Genomic DNA, 15,801 nt, shown 5'->3' with positions numbered 1-15,801 from the left:
TTTTATGGCTTTCTTAACGAAAACCGAATAAAGTTGCTTTTGATTTGATTTGATTTGATTTGAGTAACGGATGGAGTTGGGGATAATTGCTTAAACGACCTAAATGCAGCGACGTATAAGAATATCTCACCTGTGTGATGTCAAAGGGGCACGGAGAATTGCTGATGGGAGGGGGAGTGTGGAAACGTAATCAAAAAGTGATGACTGAAGTTTGGGGGGGTGGGGGGCTTTCTCTTGTAGTTATAGGATAGCTGTACATGTTAGATACCACATAGCGGGAAAAAATAGACGAACTATGATAACTTATGTACTGTTATACGGAAGAGCAGATACAGATTTTAGACCGGTAGGCTGAGACACAAATGCAGAATGGATAATGCAAATTAATATTTCAGGAAATGTGTCAAACGAATACGATTATATCAGCTTGAACGTACCATAATACCTGTATACTTTGCCTTCATATTAATAAAGATTTTTAAAAAAAAGCATTTCTATATGTACTTTATTTTACATTGAGTATTTGACTATACTTTGAAGAACTATCTCTAGCAAGGAAGGGACGCATTTGTATTCAGGTTTATATAGTATATTTGAGAACATTTTCAAAGATGGATAATATTTATTATTCAATATTTAATATCCAATTAGCGTTCATGACAAATTATTTTGTCGCGTTTGGAATTAAAATGGATGAACAAACTACATGAAAGACCCTCAGGCGGGCAGTACCTTTTGTCATGAATGCTTATTAACTAATAAATATTGTATGCTGTTTTTTCAAGTGGATCTTATTTAAAATAATAATAATAATAATGATCCTAGAATTGATAAAGCAGTATTAAGCATGTTAATCAGATTATCATTGAATAGATTTTTCACACAGATACCGAAAAGCATGAGCCCTGCCCCTTCTACCGCCTTCTGTGATCATGTTTTACTGTTTTTAACTTCACTTTTTTCCCTTTTTTCTCTTAAATGAAGTGACTCACTCTGTTTGTTCCCAGGTCCAAAGCTCCCTCATCCGGGAGCAGAGAAAGTTCGAAGTTGAGAAGAGGGAGGCACTCCAGCTGCAGCATGAGAACCTGGAGGAGGAAAGGCACAGAGCCTTGGCAACCTTGAAAGATGCCCTGGAAAGAGAGCGAAAAGCTTGTCTGTCTTTAAAAAATAAGTCAGCAGAGCTCCAAAATGTGAGTGTGCTCCCTTCCTACTGTCTAATAGATTATAGATGTGAAATGTTCACGTTCCAAATATAGTACAACAGAGAAAGAACTTGGGTGGGATCAGTGAGGTGCACTCTGCAAACCTGAAAGGAAAGGCATGATCATGGCAGACAATTGAGAATTAAGCTTCCCAATCAATCAGCAGTTGTTTGGTTATTGATTTGGGAAGCTTAATATGTACCAGCAAGCCCCTGAACTATCCACAGGGTGTGCACAAACCATATTACACTATAGACAGAAACTATCCTATAATTATGTTGCAAATTGAGCTGAATGAAATAGTGACAAGAAGAGTGAGCCATAGCAAAAGCTGCCATGATCCACTCTAATGCAAGTCAGCCATGCCAATATGTAAACACAAAAAAAGCAGTTAAGCAGACATCTTATGTTATGAATCACATTAGGGTCTTGAGTACAACATTTAAAATCTTCACTGCGCTGAAGATAAATTAGAAGAAAATGTTTGCTCTCTGTATACAAAGAAATAAATAATTGAAATTGTGATGACCGAGTGTAATTTACAGATAGTTACAGTGATAGTCCCTTGTTTTTTTAGTGGAACGATTTCCTAGTAGGAAAACTGATACACCCAAAGACCAGTTTCATGACAAAGAGAGAAATATTCCTGCACTGTGGAAAGGACAGGTCTTAACTGCCTTCTTGAATCTCAAGTACACTGAGTGATAGGTAGCAGCTGGGAGTAAGTGTTATAGCTACACTCCAAAACCTGAAATGAATCAGTGGCATAATCCAAGGTTCGTGGCGTCCTGTCATAACCTGGTACCCAGCATCTACCTATTAGAGCATGGTGGATGTGGTGCTAGATACAGATGAAAAAAACAGTGAAACATGGAGGAGGCAACTCCTTAGAGGGCCTAATGACACTGTCACCTAAGCCAAACTACTAGTGTGGCCAGATGTCACTAAGGAGCACGCAAGCCAGACAAGATATTACTTACATTTTCTAAACTCATTAGATGCCATTGACAAGACAACAGCCATTGAGAATCAGTTCACTCTAAAAGTGTTAGTGAAGCATAATACATTGTAGACCTATTTCAGTTGGTTCAATGTAAATGTGTTAAATGTATCAGTATGCATATAGTCTGGTGGCAGAGAGCCTAGGAAAGGTATAATTTATTTTTTAAAACCTTCACTTTAAGAAGCAAAATACAAGAGATCATTCATAAGACCGACCTTAACAAGAAATATTAATTAAGAAACAATCTAATTCACCACCTAGAAAAATAAAAGGAAGAAAGGTATTTACACAGTGGACCTAGTTACAAAAAACCACCAAATAATTTAATCACTCCTCCAGTGGGTTAAGATCTGGAAATAGATTACTTCAACGTGTAAGTCATAAAGTCAGACCAGATGTCCCAGGTCTAACTATAGAAACAATTAGAGCACATTAAGATTCCTCATACAGGTTTACCGTTATTTCTTTAAACCATATTTTATAATTTTATAATTCAAGAACAGATGCATTTGCTACAACGATTGGCAGGGTAGTGCAGTTATTACATTACACGTTGTATAGGAAAATAGTACAGGGAATCGTGCACAAGAGTATTGAATGCAGGTTAATGTAGCTTACTCAACAGCCGTATTTGGTTTAATACTTGCATTATTGGATTTACAGCCATACCATCCCAATATATATTCATTTGTTTTCAGCCAGATAAACAATGTCAGCCTACAATAATGTTATTGCTACATCGTCTGTGTAATAATAACTCAACCAGCAAACCTTGAGTGGAGATCATTTGAGGTTAATTTTCTAAGTTATTATATGAGCTTCCCTGGGGCAGAGAGGGGAGGGAACCACAATCCCGACCCTACAGTCCAAGAACCACAGCTCTATCCCTTGTCACTCAGGTATACCATTCATGCATACCAGCTCCCGTAGCCAGTCAGAATACTTGGTCAGTGGACCATAAAACCAAGCATAAGAAGACCCTTCTAAGAAAGACCAACACATTGAGACCCAACAGTTGGACCTCTGGGTGGATGGGTTGGATGTTGCCAGTCATCTCACATAGTTGTTTACAGACCTTCAACTAAAAGTCTTATACCTGGCGATAACTTCTTGTACCATACAGAAATCTCGCCCATACAGTGTCACAACTAAGACAAGCATCAGGATGAATAGGGTAAAAATGGCACAGGTATAGTAACATAAGCCTGACGATTAAATCTGAAACGTAATAATTTGTAATAATGTTTGCGTAAGATCTCTTTAGTTTGAATACAAGTTATGCCCCAGCTCAGCTGAGAAAACATCCTAGATGGTGACTGTTGGAAATTGGAATACTGGTTGAGCGGGTGAAATCCTACTCAGGCTGCACCAAAACTCTTGTCAAAGTGAAACACAAGAAAAAGCTTAATTAACTTGTTCCTAACCTTTAGTAGCTTGGCACAAAAGCAGTCAGACTTACATTAAAGGCAATGTGTACAGTATTTATACAGCACTTCAAACAGTAATAAAGTGAAAACACAACACAAGAAAAATCTCACACCAATTTAGAATAATAGAGTAAAATGTAATAAATTACTTGAGATCAAAATAACAAAACAAGAGCTAAGCAGATTTAAGTGGAAATATTGCCTAAAAGCACAAAGAGCCAACTATGGTAAAATGGCCGTCGCTAAGATGGTGATGCTGCTAAGGACACTGTATGTCCTTCAGAACACGTGCCCTCTTCCTCCTAGGATTTTTCGGACCCTCAATACGCTGCTCCCATCCCTGCTTTGGCGGGTCGGCAGAGCAGTGTGGCCCTTCGTACTGTTGTGCGCTCCTTTGAAGAGGGGGGAATTGGAAGCCCCGCGCTTCGATCTCTACTATTATGCAGCTACTTCCAGCTGCCAGATGGTTCGCAGACGCGAATGTATGGGAGACGCGATTGCTGGCGGGTCGGGAGCTAACATCGAGCTACCCTATGTGGTGAGGCACACAGCTGGCGTATGGCAACATTTTGTAGAAAGGATCCTACGCACCGACCTGGATATTGGACCCATGGTAGAAATTGACCACCATATGTCCTTCCGCGAATGGAGAGAGGGGGGCTGTGAGGTCTTAGCAGACCTGTACCCCTCGGAGAGCTTCGTGGCGTACGAGCAGGCGGAGGAGTCATTTGGCCTTAGTGGCAGACAATACTTGCATTACCAAGGATTTTGTACTGTAGTGCGCTCGGTCTGGCCACAGTGCCTGGAGATACCCCCGATGACCCATACTTTACATATCCTACTGTACTGCGGCAGAGTACGTAGGTTGATCGCCTTGCTGTATGCGGCTGTGAGACGCGATTCCGCCCCTCCGGTGCCACCGACATGGGCGGCCTGGGAGGCAGACCTAGGAGTGCCCTTGGATCATGGGCAGCGGAAGCGTCTAGGGGTCTTGACGCGGCAGGTGTCCTGTAATGCGCGCTTTAAGCTTATCCATTTCAACTTCCTTCACCGTACCTACCTCACTCCGAAGGTAGTGTGCCGCTTCACGGAAGATAGGAGGGATAACGGCTGTTCCGAAGAAGCTGTGGGGCGGTGATGCGAAGTCCTGTGTCGTCATTGGATGCCTTCGACGAGGGACTTGCAATGTGAAAGCCCACATCAAGGATGTATTGCGCAGCAGCAGTTCCAAGGAAATTGCAGGTGTCATTGCGAGGTCTGGTGTTGAGAATGCGTCGCACTGCAGAAATTTCGATGCAGCTGCGGAGGTGCTTTGTGCTGCATCTGTTCTGCATATATGAGCATAACTCGACTGGCAGAGAACCTTCAGGTCCACTTCCTAGGGTCCAGGACTGAGGTGGCACCACTTTCGGGGCAAGACTCATAGCAGATTGAGTCCACATGCTGGGTTCAATGTGGGTGGAGCCTTTTATGTACCTGAGGCTCTGATCAGGAGACCAGCCAACTAACCTGTGGAGTCACTGTGGTGGTACAGGGTTCAAGATGCAGGTCCAGTCCTTTCACTCAAGCAGCAGAGTAGCAGTCCACCTTGTAGAGCAGCACAGCAGTCCTTCCAAGTCTTCCACAGGTCTAGAGGTGTACTGAAAAGTTTGGTCTGAGTGTCCAATATTTAAACCTGGTGCTGGTTTGGAGGTTTCCACCCCCAGAGGTGTTTGGAATTTCCTACCTTCCTGCCCTGGCCCCAGCTTGTCTATGGTCACAAAAGACTTATGTCAAATCCTTTTGGGAGTGTGCTCAGGCAGAGCCTTTGTGAGGTGCAAGTGGGGTTGGTGCCAGCTACTCCCCCTAATCAAGCCAGAGACTGCCAACCCTGCTAACATCTATCTTCCCTTTGTCTCACTGTGTGGGAGAAATAAACAAAGATCAACTGCTAGCTATACCTAGTCATGCAACCCCGCGTACAGGCTGCAGAGAGTTGGTTGGGACAAGCATATGCCAACTTTTCAAAAGTGCCATTTTCTTAATTGTGACTTAAAATCTGACTTTACCATTAAAGAGGGCTTTAAAGTGCATTTCTTTAGACATCAAATTTGATATTCCTACTTGCTCCCAACTGAAAGTTATCAGTTATTAAATGTAATAACCTAACCCAGTGTTATCTTTTGAGAGAGGCAGGCCTTGCAGTAGCGAAAAACAACTTTAAGAGTTTTTCACTACTAGAGCATTGTAAAGGTTAAAAGTATATGTCCAACTTTTTTAATTCATTGCTCCCTACCAGGCTATTTAGGGCCTACCCTAGGGGGTGACTTATGTGCATTCAAAAGGAAGGTTAAAGCCTGGCATAAGGTTTATTTTGCCAGGTTGAAATGGCAGTTCACAACTGGACACACAGACTGCATGGAAGGCCTGAGGAATGTTTGGAGGCCTACTTGAGTGGGTGGCATAATAAGTGCTGCATGCCCACTAATAGCATTTGTTTTACACACCCTGGGTACATAGAGTGCCACTTTACTAGGGACTTACCAGTAAATTAATTGTGACAATTGGGGGTTAATCCAATTTCACCATGTTTTGAGGAGAGAAAGGAAACATGTTTGCCCTGTTTGGCATTGGTAAAGTGCACAGAGCCCTAAAAACAACAAAAACAGATCAGCCAAAAATGGCGGAGTAAGGCAAAACATTTGGGGGAAGACCACCCTAAGGCTGACAGGTCTAACAGTGACATATAGCCAGTAAAAACTAAATACTTATGAGATAGCACTTGGTGAGGAATATATGAAAGCAACATTTATTAGACCAGCTTAGACTCTTCTGGAATCTATGAAAAAATTCTGGAAAGCCACCCTGCAAAGCATTAAAAAAGTGAATTGTAGTATAGAATCAAGAAGCCCTGGACTGCAAGTGTTACATGTCTGTATCCAGACAAATATGTACATCAGTGTACATTTATTACATTTATTTTAGAAAAGTGGTGTTTTTCTGTACACAGGGTAATTGTCATAAAATCTTCCACCTCGCCTTGAATGCAAAGTTTTACACTATTGTAAAAAAATAAATTAGGGAGTTGAACATGTTGTGGGGATACTGAAGCTCATGGAATTCAAAGTATGCTTTCATCTAGGCTTTGATCAAGTTGAAATCGAGCAGCGCGCATGACTTGAGATGCTGTAGAACCCTAAGAGTTGAAGATGACTGCCCTTGGTCTCCTTGTTCAGCCACACAGAGTGTCTGCAGAGCAGCAGGACAGATGTGCTAATTGTGGACCAATACCCTACAGTGTATCAACCAGAGGAGAAGGGAAGTGCTACTGACTCATCTGTCTATAGTCATCAACCCTCTGTCCAGCTCTGTCTTTGTGCTGGGCAGACATGTTTGCAGGCTGGAGAGGGGAGCTGTCAAGACTCCATATCTTTCTGTGTTCAGGCGCCTTGCTATCACTGCAAACATGAAAAGGCAGAGAAGTGGGCAAGCTAGGCCAGCAGTTCCGCTTCAGCACCCCAGACTTGTTACTCTGAACCGTGATGGAAATATCTCTGGTACGATGGGCAGAGAATGTCTGTGCCCTCTCAAACCTAATCTGTTTAACAAGAAGTAAATAGTATGCTGCGTAACTGAGAAACCTTGGGTATGTCTGGTCCAACTGTCCAAATAGGGAGCATTTTCTCTGTAAAACATACTCAACAAATGGCTCCCCTAATTGAGTATACAATACTTTACTGACAAAATACACCAAAATACTCAGTGAAAAAATTACAGATGGATAATTAGCCGCAGTAATAAGGGTATGGACTACAGAAGGAGTCAGGATCATTGAGCTCTTGGCAAGGTGGGGCAGAGCAAAAGTCGGTGCCACCATGAGCCACTGTAACAAGGTATATAGTAGAGCAGAAGCCAATATCTCACGAGACCAGCGAGCCCCTGAACTATCCTCAGGATGTGCAAAGATTATATTACATTATGGGCCGGAACTATCCTACAATTATATTGCAAATTGAGCTGCATGAAATAGTGACAAGGAGGGTGGGACATTGCAAAAGTCGGTACCTCCATGAGCCACTCTTAACACAAGTTTGCCATGCCAGTATGTAAACACAAAAAAGCAATTAAGCAGACACCTTTTGATATGATTCACACTAGGGTTTTGACAAAAGAATTAAAAAGCACACTGCACTGAAATTAAATTACAAGAAAAGTTTTGCATTCTGTATACAAAGAAATAAAGAATTGAAATGGTGATGACCAAGTGTACTTTACAGTTGTGACATATTCCCGTGTGTTTCAACGGAACCATTTCCGAGTAGACTGGTACACCCAATGACCAAAAGCATGGGAATGTGAGAAATACTCCTGTGGCTGATCTAAGACGTAATTGGCAGTGCCTCAAATCAATGGATGAACACAGGTTACACAAAAAAGCCAATGGCTGAAGATGGCCCAGTCTCTGTAAACTGGAAATAATAAATCTTGGACAACTGCGCTGACAAGCCAAACCCAGAGCCACTGGAATTATGTGGCAGAGGAAGGCCAAATTATTCGGCACGGTTTAGTATATTATACAGTAAGATGAGGCAATTATGCTGCGTTATGCGGAACGTATTGTGATAGTATTACTTAAGTAATTTGTCATTTTTAGGTCGAGCATATAGCGGCAGTGCGTATGCGCTGCTAGCTTTGCGAGGCATGCAGTAATGGAGTATGGAGTGGAAGCTTAGTGGACGCTCCGCCCACTCTCCGCCAATGGTTTTAATTTGCTTGTCATTGTATTACATAAATGCTGCTGTCTGATTGATTATGATGCTTAGTCCCTCCTTATTATCGCCATGTCGTCATTTGTACCCTCCCATGGTTACTGACCCCTTTACTTTGGTTTTTACAGGATACTGTTATTTTTGGTGTTATATAAGAAGTAGGCAGTGGTTGCTAATCCCTCTACTTTCTGATACCCAAAAAGAACAAAAGTCTTTGTCCTGTTCTAGACCTCCGAACAGCCAATCTCTTCCTCAAAAAGGAGAAATTCAAGATGCTCACTTTGGCTCAGGTCTTGTCTGCCCTAGACCAAGAAGACTGTCTGGTAGCGCTGGACTTCCAGCATGTGTATTTTCACATCCCCAACCTGCCAGCCCGCAGGCCGTGCCTGCGGTTCAATGTATGCCACAATAATTTCAGTTCATGTGCTCAACTTTGGCCTTATCAGCACCCCTCAGGATTTCACCAAGGTGATGGCAGTGGTGACAGTTCACCTGCACAGGTTAGTGGTTTCATCCTTCCTCTCCCTTGAGGACTGCCTGTTGAAGGTGGCCTCCCCCAAGACTGTCTTTTCCCAGCTGCAGACTATGATGGACCTTCTACATACGCTAGGGTTCACTATGAACGTGCTCAAGTCACACCTGACTCCTCAGATGCTCCCTTTATTCGGAGCTGTTCTGGACACAGTGCTGTTTCGGGCTTATCCTCACAAGCAGCGAGTCCAGGATATTTGTGTTATGATACCGATGTTTCAGCCAACTTCCTGCAGTTGCCTGACCAACCCTCTTTATTTAAGTCCCCTATTGTAAATAGGTTTCTGAAAGGGCTTGTACATATGTTTCCCCCTTCGCCCTTCATCATTCCTCAGAGGGATCTGAACTGGTTTCTCCTTTTCCTCATTAGTGCTCCCTTTGAGCCATTACTCAATTGTCCCCTCCGGCTGTGTATCATCAAGACAGCCTTTCTAGTGGCAATAACATCTGCCCGGAGGGTTAGTTAGCGGCAGACTTTATCATCCAAGCTGCCCTATTTTACGGTATTCCCGGACAAGGTGGTGATTCGCACCCAGGCCTCTTTCTTACCTAAGGTGGTGAATCCATTTCATTTGGGACAATCCGTCACCCTGCCTACCTTTTACATTCCTCATCGTCCCTCTAAAGAGGAGGCTCCACTGCCTGCACCCAGAAAGACAGTTGTTGTTCTACCTTGACCTCACAAAAGAGTTCTATGTGGGACAGCCAACTCTTCGTGGGCCATGTCGGAGATAAAAAAGGTCAGCAGCTCATAAACTGACCATTTCGTGCTGGATCATTCTCTGTGTTAAGATCTGCTACGCCCTGGTTAAAAAGCAATCTCCTGAGGGTTTACGGGCCCATTCTATCTGGGGAAAAGCTGTGACCACAGCATTGGCTTGTGATATTCCAGTCGTGGATATCTGTTAGGCAGTGGTGTGAGCTGGATTTTCGTGAGACTGACACTGAGGCTCCTAGGCCTCATGGCGTCCTGCATCCTGTTGGTTGATCATGCCAGATGGCATATACAAGCTCTGCGGTGGGACCTGAAGTTCCAGTGGGCGCAGCATCAGGGGAATCTCCCCGACCTGGTTCAGATCTCGGAGGGAACTGCAAAGGACCTGCAGCACTGGCTAATGAACTGCATTTGGGTCAGAGGCAGACTCCTCGCCCTTCCTCAACCAGAGCTCACAATGGTGACAGATGTGTCACTCCTGGGATGGGGTGGCCATCTGGGAGAGGTGGAGATGAGAGAACTCTGGTCTCTGGCAAAATCCGAACTCCACATCAACCTGTTGGAGCTCTGAGCTATCTGACTAGCATTGAGAGCATTTTTTCCCTTGGTCAAGGTGAAGTTGGTGCAAGTGTTCACAGACAACACCACTGCCAAGTGGTACTGCAACAAGCAGAGCGGGTTGGGGTCATGGGCCCTTTGTCAAGAGGCCCTGCATCTCTAGACATGGCTGGAGAAGCAGGGCATAACCCTGGTGGTTAAACACCTGGCAGTCTCTCTGAATGCCAAGGCAGACAAATTCAGCCGTTGAAGCCTAGTGGATCACGAATGGCGTCTCCACTCAGAGGTGGCATAAGGTCTCTTTCAGCAGTGGGGAAAGCCTTGGTTAGATCTGTTTGTGTCCAAAGAGAACATGCAGTTTCAGCAGTTCTGTGCGTTGGAGTTCAGGCCTTTCTGCCTATACCATGTCTGCCCAAAGTTCTCAAGAAGATCAGGAACGACTGGGCTCCAGATTGAGTGTGGAGAGTTTGGCATCCCAAACTTCAGAAAATGATCCTCAATCCTCTGATCAGGCTGCTCCTTCAGGAGGATCTTCTGTTGCAGCAGCAGGGGTGGGTCCTCCACCCGAACCTGTCAACTCTCCGTCTCCATGCATGGAGATTGATCAGCGACAGTTGATAGCTTTTGACCTGCCTCCTGAAGTATGTAAAGTTATTCTGGCAGCCAGACGGCCCTCCACCATAACGGCATATGCCTGCTGTTGCCAAAAATTAGAAAAATATTGTACAGAAAAGTCTATTAACCCTCTTTTTTCCTCTCTTTCTTATATTCTACTCTTTATTCTTACCCTTGCCAAGCAGGGCTCAGCTCTGGGTACTCTCAAGGGTTATCTTTCTGCACAGTCCAACTTCCTGCAGTTGCCTGATCAACCCTCTTTATTTAAGTCCCCTATTGTAAATAGGTTTCTGAAAGGGCTTGTAAATATGTTTCCCCCTTCGCCCTTCATCATGCCTCAGAGGGACCTGAACCGGGTTCTCCTTTTCCTCATTAGTGCTCCCTTTGAGCCAGTACTCAATTGTCCCCTCCCTCTGTGTATCATCAAGACAGCCTTTCTAGTGGCAATAACATCTGCCCGGAGGGTTAGTTAGCTGCAGACTTTATCATCCAAGCTACCCTATTTTATGGTATTCCCGGACAAGGTGATGATTCGCACCCAGGCCTCTTTCTTAACTAAGGTGGTGAACCCATTTCATTTGGGACAATCTGTCACCCTGCCTACCTTTTACATTGCTCGTCGTCCCTCTAAAGAGGAGGAACGACTCCACTGCCTGCACCCACAAAGACAGTTGTTGTTCTACCTTGACCGCACAAAAGAGTTCTATGTGGGACAGCTAACTCTTCGTGGGCCATGTCGGAGATAAAAAAGGTCAGCAGCTCATAAACTGACCATTTCGTGCTGGATTATTCTCTGTGTTAAGATCTGATACGCCCTGGTTAAAAATCAATCTCCTGAGGGTTTACGGGCCCATTCTACCTGGGGAAAAGCTGTGACCACGGCATTGGCTTGTGATATTCCAGTCCTGGATATCTGTTAGGCAGTGGTGTGAGCGTCCCTGCACACGATTGCCAAGCACTACTGCCTGGACAGTCAGGTCCACAGGAACTGGCATTTCACCCTTTCAGTCCTGCCATACTTTTTAGCTCAGTCAATTTGTCAGTAGCCCCCCGCCTGGATGCTACGCTTAGGTATCTATTCAAATGTAAGGAATCTGCAACTAGACGTCTTTTTCAGATGACCCAGTTAAATACCTTCTGTAACGCATTATCTGCTGGAGACAATATCTTGCTGCAGATTACTTACAGACTCACCCATTCCGCTCCACTCTGCGGACATATTTATAGGGCTAAGGTTGCTCCCTTTTCAGTGCCCTAGTTTGGACACACCCTACTTAGTTCACTTCATGGCTTTGCGCTTCTGGCGTGGAAAGCGTGAAAAGTAACTGATGCCCACACTCCTGGGTGGTGCCTATATTTGTGACCCTGGCATCACATCTGGCGTCGACAACGGCACGCGGGGTATTGCTCATGCAAGTGTTTTCGGATCCAGTCTGACGCCTGGAGAATTCAAAGGTAAGGAATCTGCAGCTAGATATTGTCTCTACCAGATAATGCGTTACTGAAGGTAAGTAATTTGTTCATTTTTGACAAAGCTCATATCCTCACAGATCTGCAAGCATGTATGCAATGAAGAAAGAGAAAGACATGCCCTCGTAAGATAGAAACTCAGGAGTCTCCTCAAGCCAATGACTACTAACAGTGAGGGTATAATTATGTAATTAATTTCAAGGCGATAATTCTCAAAGATAGATATTTAAAATTGTTTTAATGTCTGCTACAGCTGTCAATTCAGATTGGCTGTCCAGTGTCTGTCATGTTTGCTGTGGTCTGAGTGTAATAGGAATACTAGTGGTTTCACAATGAAAACATATAGAAATATACAGGAATTACAATGGCTGATAAAGATATATTTTGGCAAAATAATGTGGCTGCAACTTTCAGCTGCACTTTAAGAAGGATGTAATATGTCCAACACCATCAGAATAAATAGTCAGCCTTGCCATTGTTGAAAGTATGGATGCAGTGGTTCACTTTATACAGTATGAACTCTAGTGGAAAAACTGGAGCATTAATCATTTGGTGTTTTGACGATTGGCTAGTCTCTGACAGCATCAGCTTTGACTGCACCAGAGTATCAGCAAACTGAATTTCTGCTAATCTACTTCTATGACTGCTTTCCTGGAAAAAGCAATCATTTTGCTAAACAGTCTATGTTTAATGGCAACATGGCTGTGTTTTCTTTTCAAGAAAAAAATACCATTTCAAATCCAAAAGGGAACCATTTCAGTGGCAATGATTCATGCTTTCACTAGCCCCTCTTTGATGCTTGCGTACAGTTGAGGAATAGGTGGGAGTGACCTGCCCCTTACCTGATGTGTGGCTATATCACGGATGGCAGTACAGCAAACTACAGTGTGGCAGACTGCTTAAACATTGATGTTGTGTTGCTCATCATACAAGAAGAAAATAGGCCCCCACCGGAAATGGGCAAGGGTGCTAAGACATCCCCATGAGCTGAGACCAGAGAGGGCCACAGCGTAAAACAAATCTAAGGATGCAATTTAATGTGCACACTACAAACTATGAGACCCACAGCCGAACACATGCAGGAGCAAGGAGGGAAGTTTGGGAGTTGTACTTACATAAGTACTGTATATCGGTGACAGTGCTACATTTTTTAAGGAAGGTGGTATTAGTCCTAGTGTAATTGAGATGCTATTTGTGAATCTATTATCAGTGTTATTTTGATAGAACAGTTGGGCACTTTTATCTCATCTCAGTATGTATCAGCAAAGTCAAAAAGACTGGGCCCAGGAGTGAAACAGGAAAAAGGTGACTTAGTTCTCCATGAGAGAGATGTTAAGGGACAAAAGAAAGCCATTCGAGTAGGACCCTGGTGTCTCAAGCTACAGTTAATTTAACGGATGGCGGGGGTGGTTGATATTTTCACTGCAGGTTGTGGTGGGAAGATGGAAAAGAATTAGTGTAATGCAGCGATCTCTGATAAAGATATGTGGATATTTTTTGGATACATTGCAGCAATCTATACAATTATAATTGCCAACCTATTGGTAGTGCTGGCAAAGTCTCTTGGTCACTATATAAGTAATGGAATAGTACCACAACACTGATTGTGAGTGGAGGACAGTCAAATAAGGGAATATCTTGAAATATTCAAGGACTGATTCACAGACTGATTCACCACAGAAAGCAGAGGAAGGTTCTAGCACAGCAGATAGGCCAATGTTTCAGGAAACTCCCTTGAAAAGTACAGGTGATGCAAAACTAACTCAGGGTCCTCATAAATACCCCTCATCACATACGTAAACACTCCAGCGGGTTCTGCTAAGCATTCATGGAGAACTTGAGCAGAGGTGAGAGTCATGTAAATCTTTGATGTAAGCAGCCAGATTGGCTTGCGTCAGCTGCATCTATCTTAATCCCAGGCATCACTATTTAATGCTTAGTGAAGTTCACAATAAGTCCCAGAATCACATTGTCATATCTCTAAAATCAAATATTCAAGCGCGTTGCTGAGTAGTATGTGTTCAAGTTGAGTCCATACCCTTGAGCAGGTTTACACCATCTATATAGAGCAGTAGGATAATACCAGAACTGCCAAGTACCCAGAAGAAATAGCATAGGTGTTGATTTGTTACGTGTGGGCAATCTATGAAAGCTTTGGGTTGATTGTCAAAACATTTGAGCAGAGCTGGGAAAGTAATTTCAGTCCTAAGCCAAAATCTGAATGGGTGGAGAAAAGGGAAACTAATCACAACCTTGAAAGATTTGTTGAGTCATGTTGGTACTTAGTCATTCATCAACATCTGATTTTCATGGACATAATGAAGAATTTATGTTCGATGATCCAAGATAGTTGGCCAAAAAGATTGATTGTTTCGTAGAAACCCTTATCACATGAAACCAGGAGTGAAAACAAGACTGTCCAAGGGGTGTTTCAGGATGGGAATCCCCACAGAGCCCTTTCAAATATCATGTGGAAAGAAGCAAAAATGTATTTTCAAAGCAGAACCATGAAAGGCATTCACATTATAAGTGCCAGAGCTCGAGAACACCTTTACCTTTTTGGAATGCAGTGTGCCAGCAAAAGTTGAGGATGGATTAGGTTGAATAAAAATTTTTACGTTGAACATTTGCTCGATGAGAAGGGAGTGTGGCAGAGTGCAAACCACTATCAATGAGTCAGTGTATCTGTCAGTGAAAAAACAGAAACCATTTACATATTTGAGGGGTGAGAAGAAGGTAACTGCATTACAGAACCCTGAAGTAGAACATATTCTCCCAAATCAAACATATTCTTCCAAATGAGTGTGCGGTAATGTTATGCTTTTTAAGGGTTCAGGGCAGAAGGTCACAATGATTGAGGTTTCCCCTTGAGTAGTAGTTTACCACTTCTACAGAGTATTTTTGTCCTAGGTTAACTGTTAAAGGAATATCTAATACAATTTACATTTTCTTACTTGTTATTTTCTATCATTTTGCACCTCCTCTGTCACTGCACACCTCTTTCCTTTTGTCTGATAAAACTTTTTTCTGAGCCCACCCCTATATTGTTCCACACTTCCTTGTTAACACAGCACATTTCATTCCTCTGCTAGAACTTCTCCTTTCCCTCTCTTCCACCTCTTTCCTGCCACAGGATTCTGCATACTTCTTTTTCCTAATCGCTGTTCACTACATTTCTTATCTCGAGAACCTCCTCATTTTAGATCTCGCCTAGGCAGCGCTTGCGCTGTCTCTTCCAGACATGCTGTATTCAGGTATGGACTTGAAGTTCTGCTCTTTTTCGCACATCTTTTCAATTGGCTCCACTTACTGTACTGTAAATGGTGGATTTTGATTCATGAATAGGCTTAGTAGTCCCTCCTTAGTAATGCCTTTTCTCCTTTTGTAACCTCACATGAGGACTGCCCCTGTAACATGTGTTGTTACTCTGTATGATTTATTTACAGTCTGTGAGTACTATTTTATTAATTACTTTCTCCCAGTTGCTGTTGCAGGCACGACAGGCTCTCCTGCTTCCACCGCTCTAGAACAC

General features: G+C 43.2%; 1 protein-coding gene across 1 annotated transcript in view; it reads left to right on the top strand.

The window, feature by feature from the left end:
* Window positions 1-15,801, top strand: part of LOC144792163 (uncharacterized) — a 581,805-nt gene that overhangs the window by 331,780 nt on the left and 234,224 nt on the right. Inside the window, exon 20 of the mRNA XM_078667056.1 lies at window positions 1,008-1,190. Coding sequence (XP_078523182.1) covers window positions 1,008-1,190 — 183 coding nt within the window. The remainder of the gene's footprint in view (window positions 1-1,007; window positions 1,191-15,801) is intronic.

The sequence above is a fragment of the Lissotriton helveticus genome, chromosome 11 (genome assembly GCF_964261635.1).
Source record: "Lissotriton helveticus chromosome 11, aLisHel1.1, whole genome shotgun sequence".
Lineage (NCBI taxonomy): Eukaryota > Metazoa > Chordata > Amphibia > Caudata > Salamandridae > Lissotriton > Lissotriton helveticus.
The sequence above is the reverse complement of the archived record's forward strand: the minus strand, read 5'-3'. Positions and strand labels throughout refer to the sequence as shown.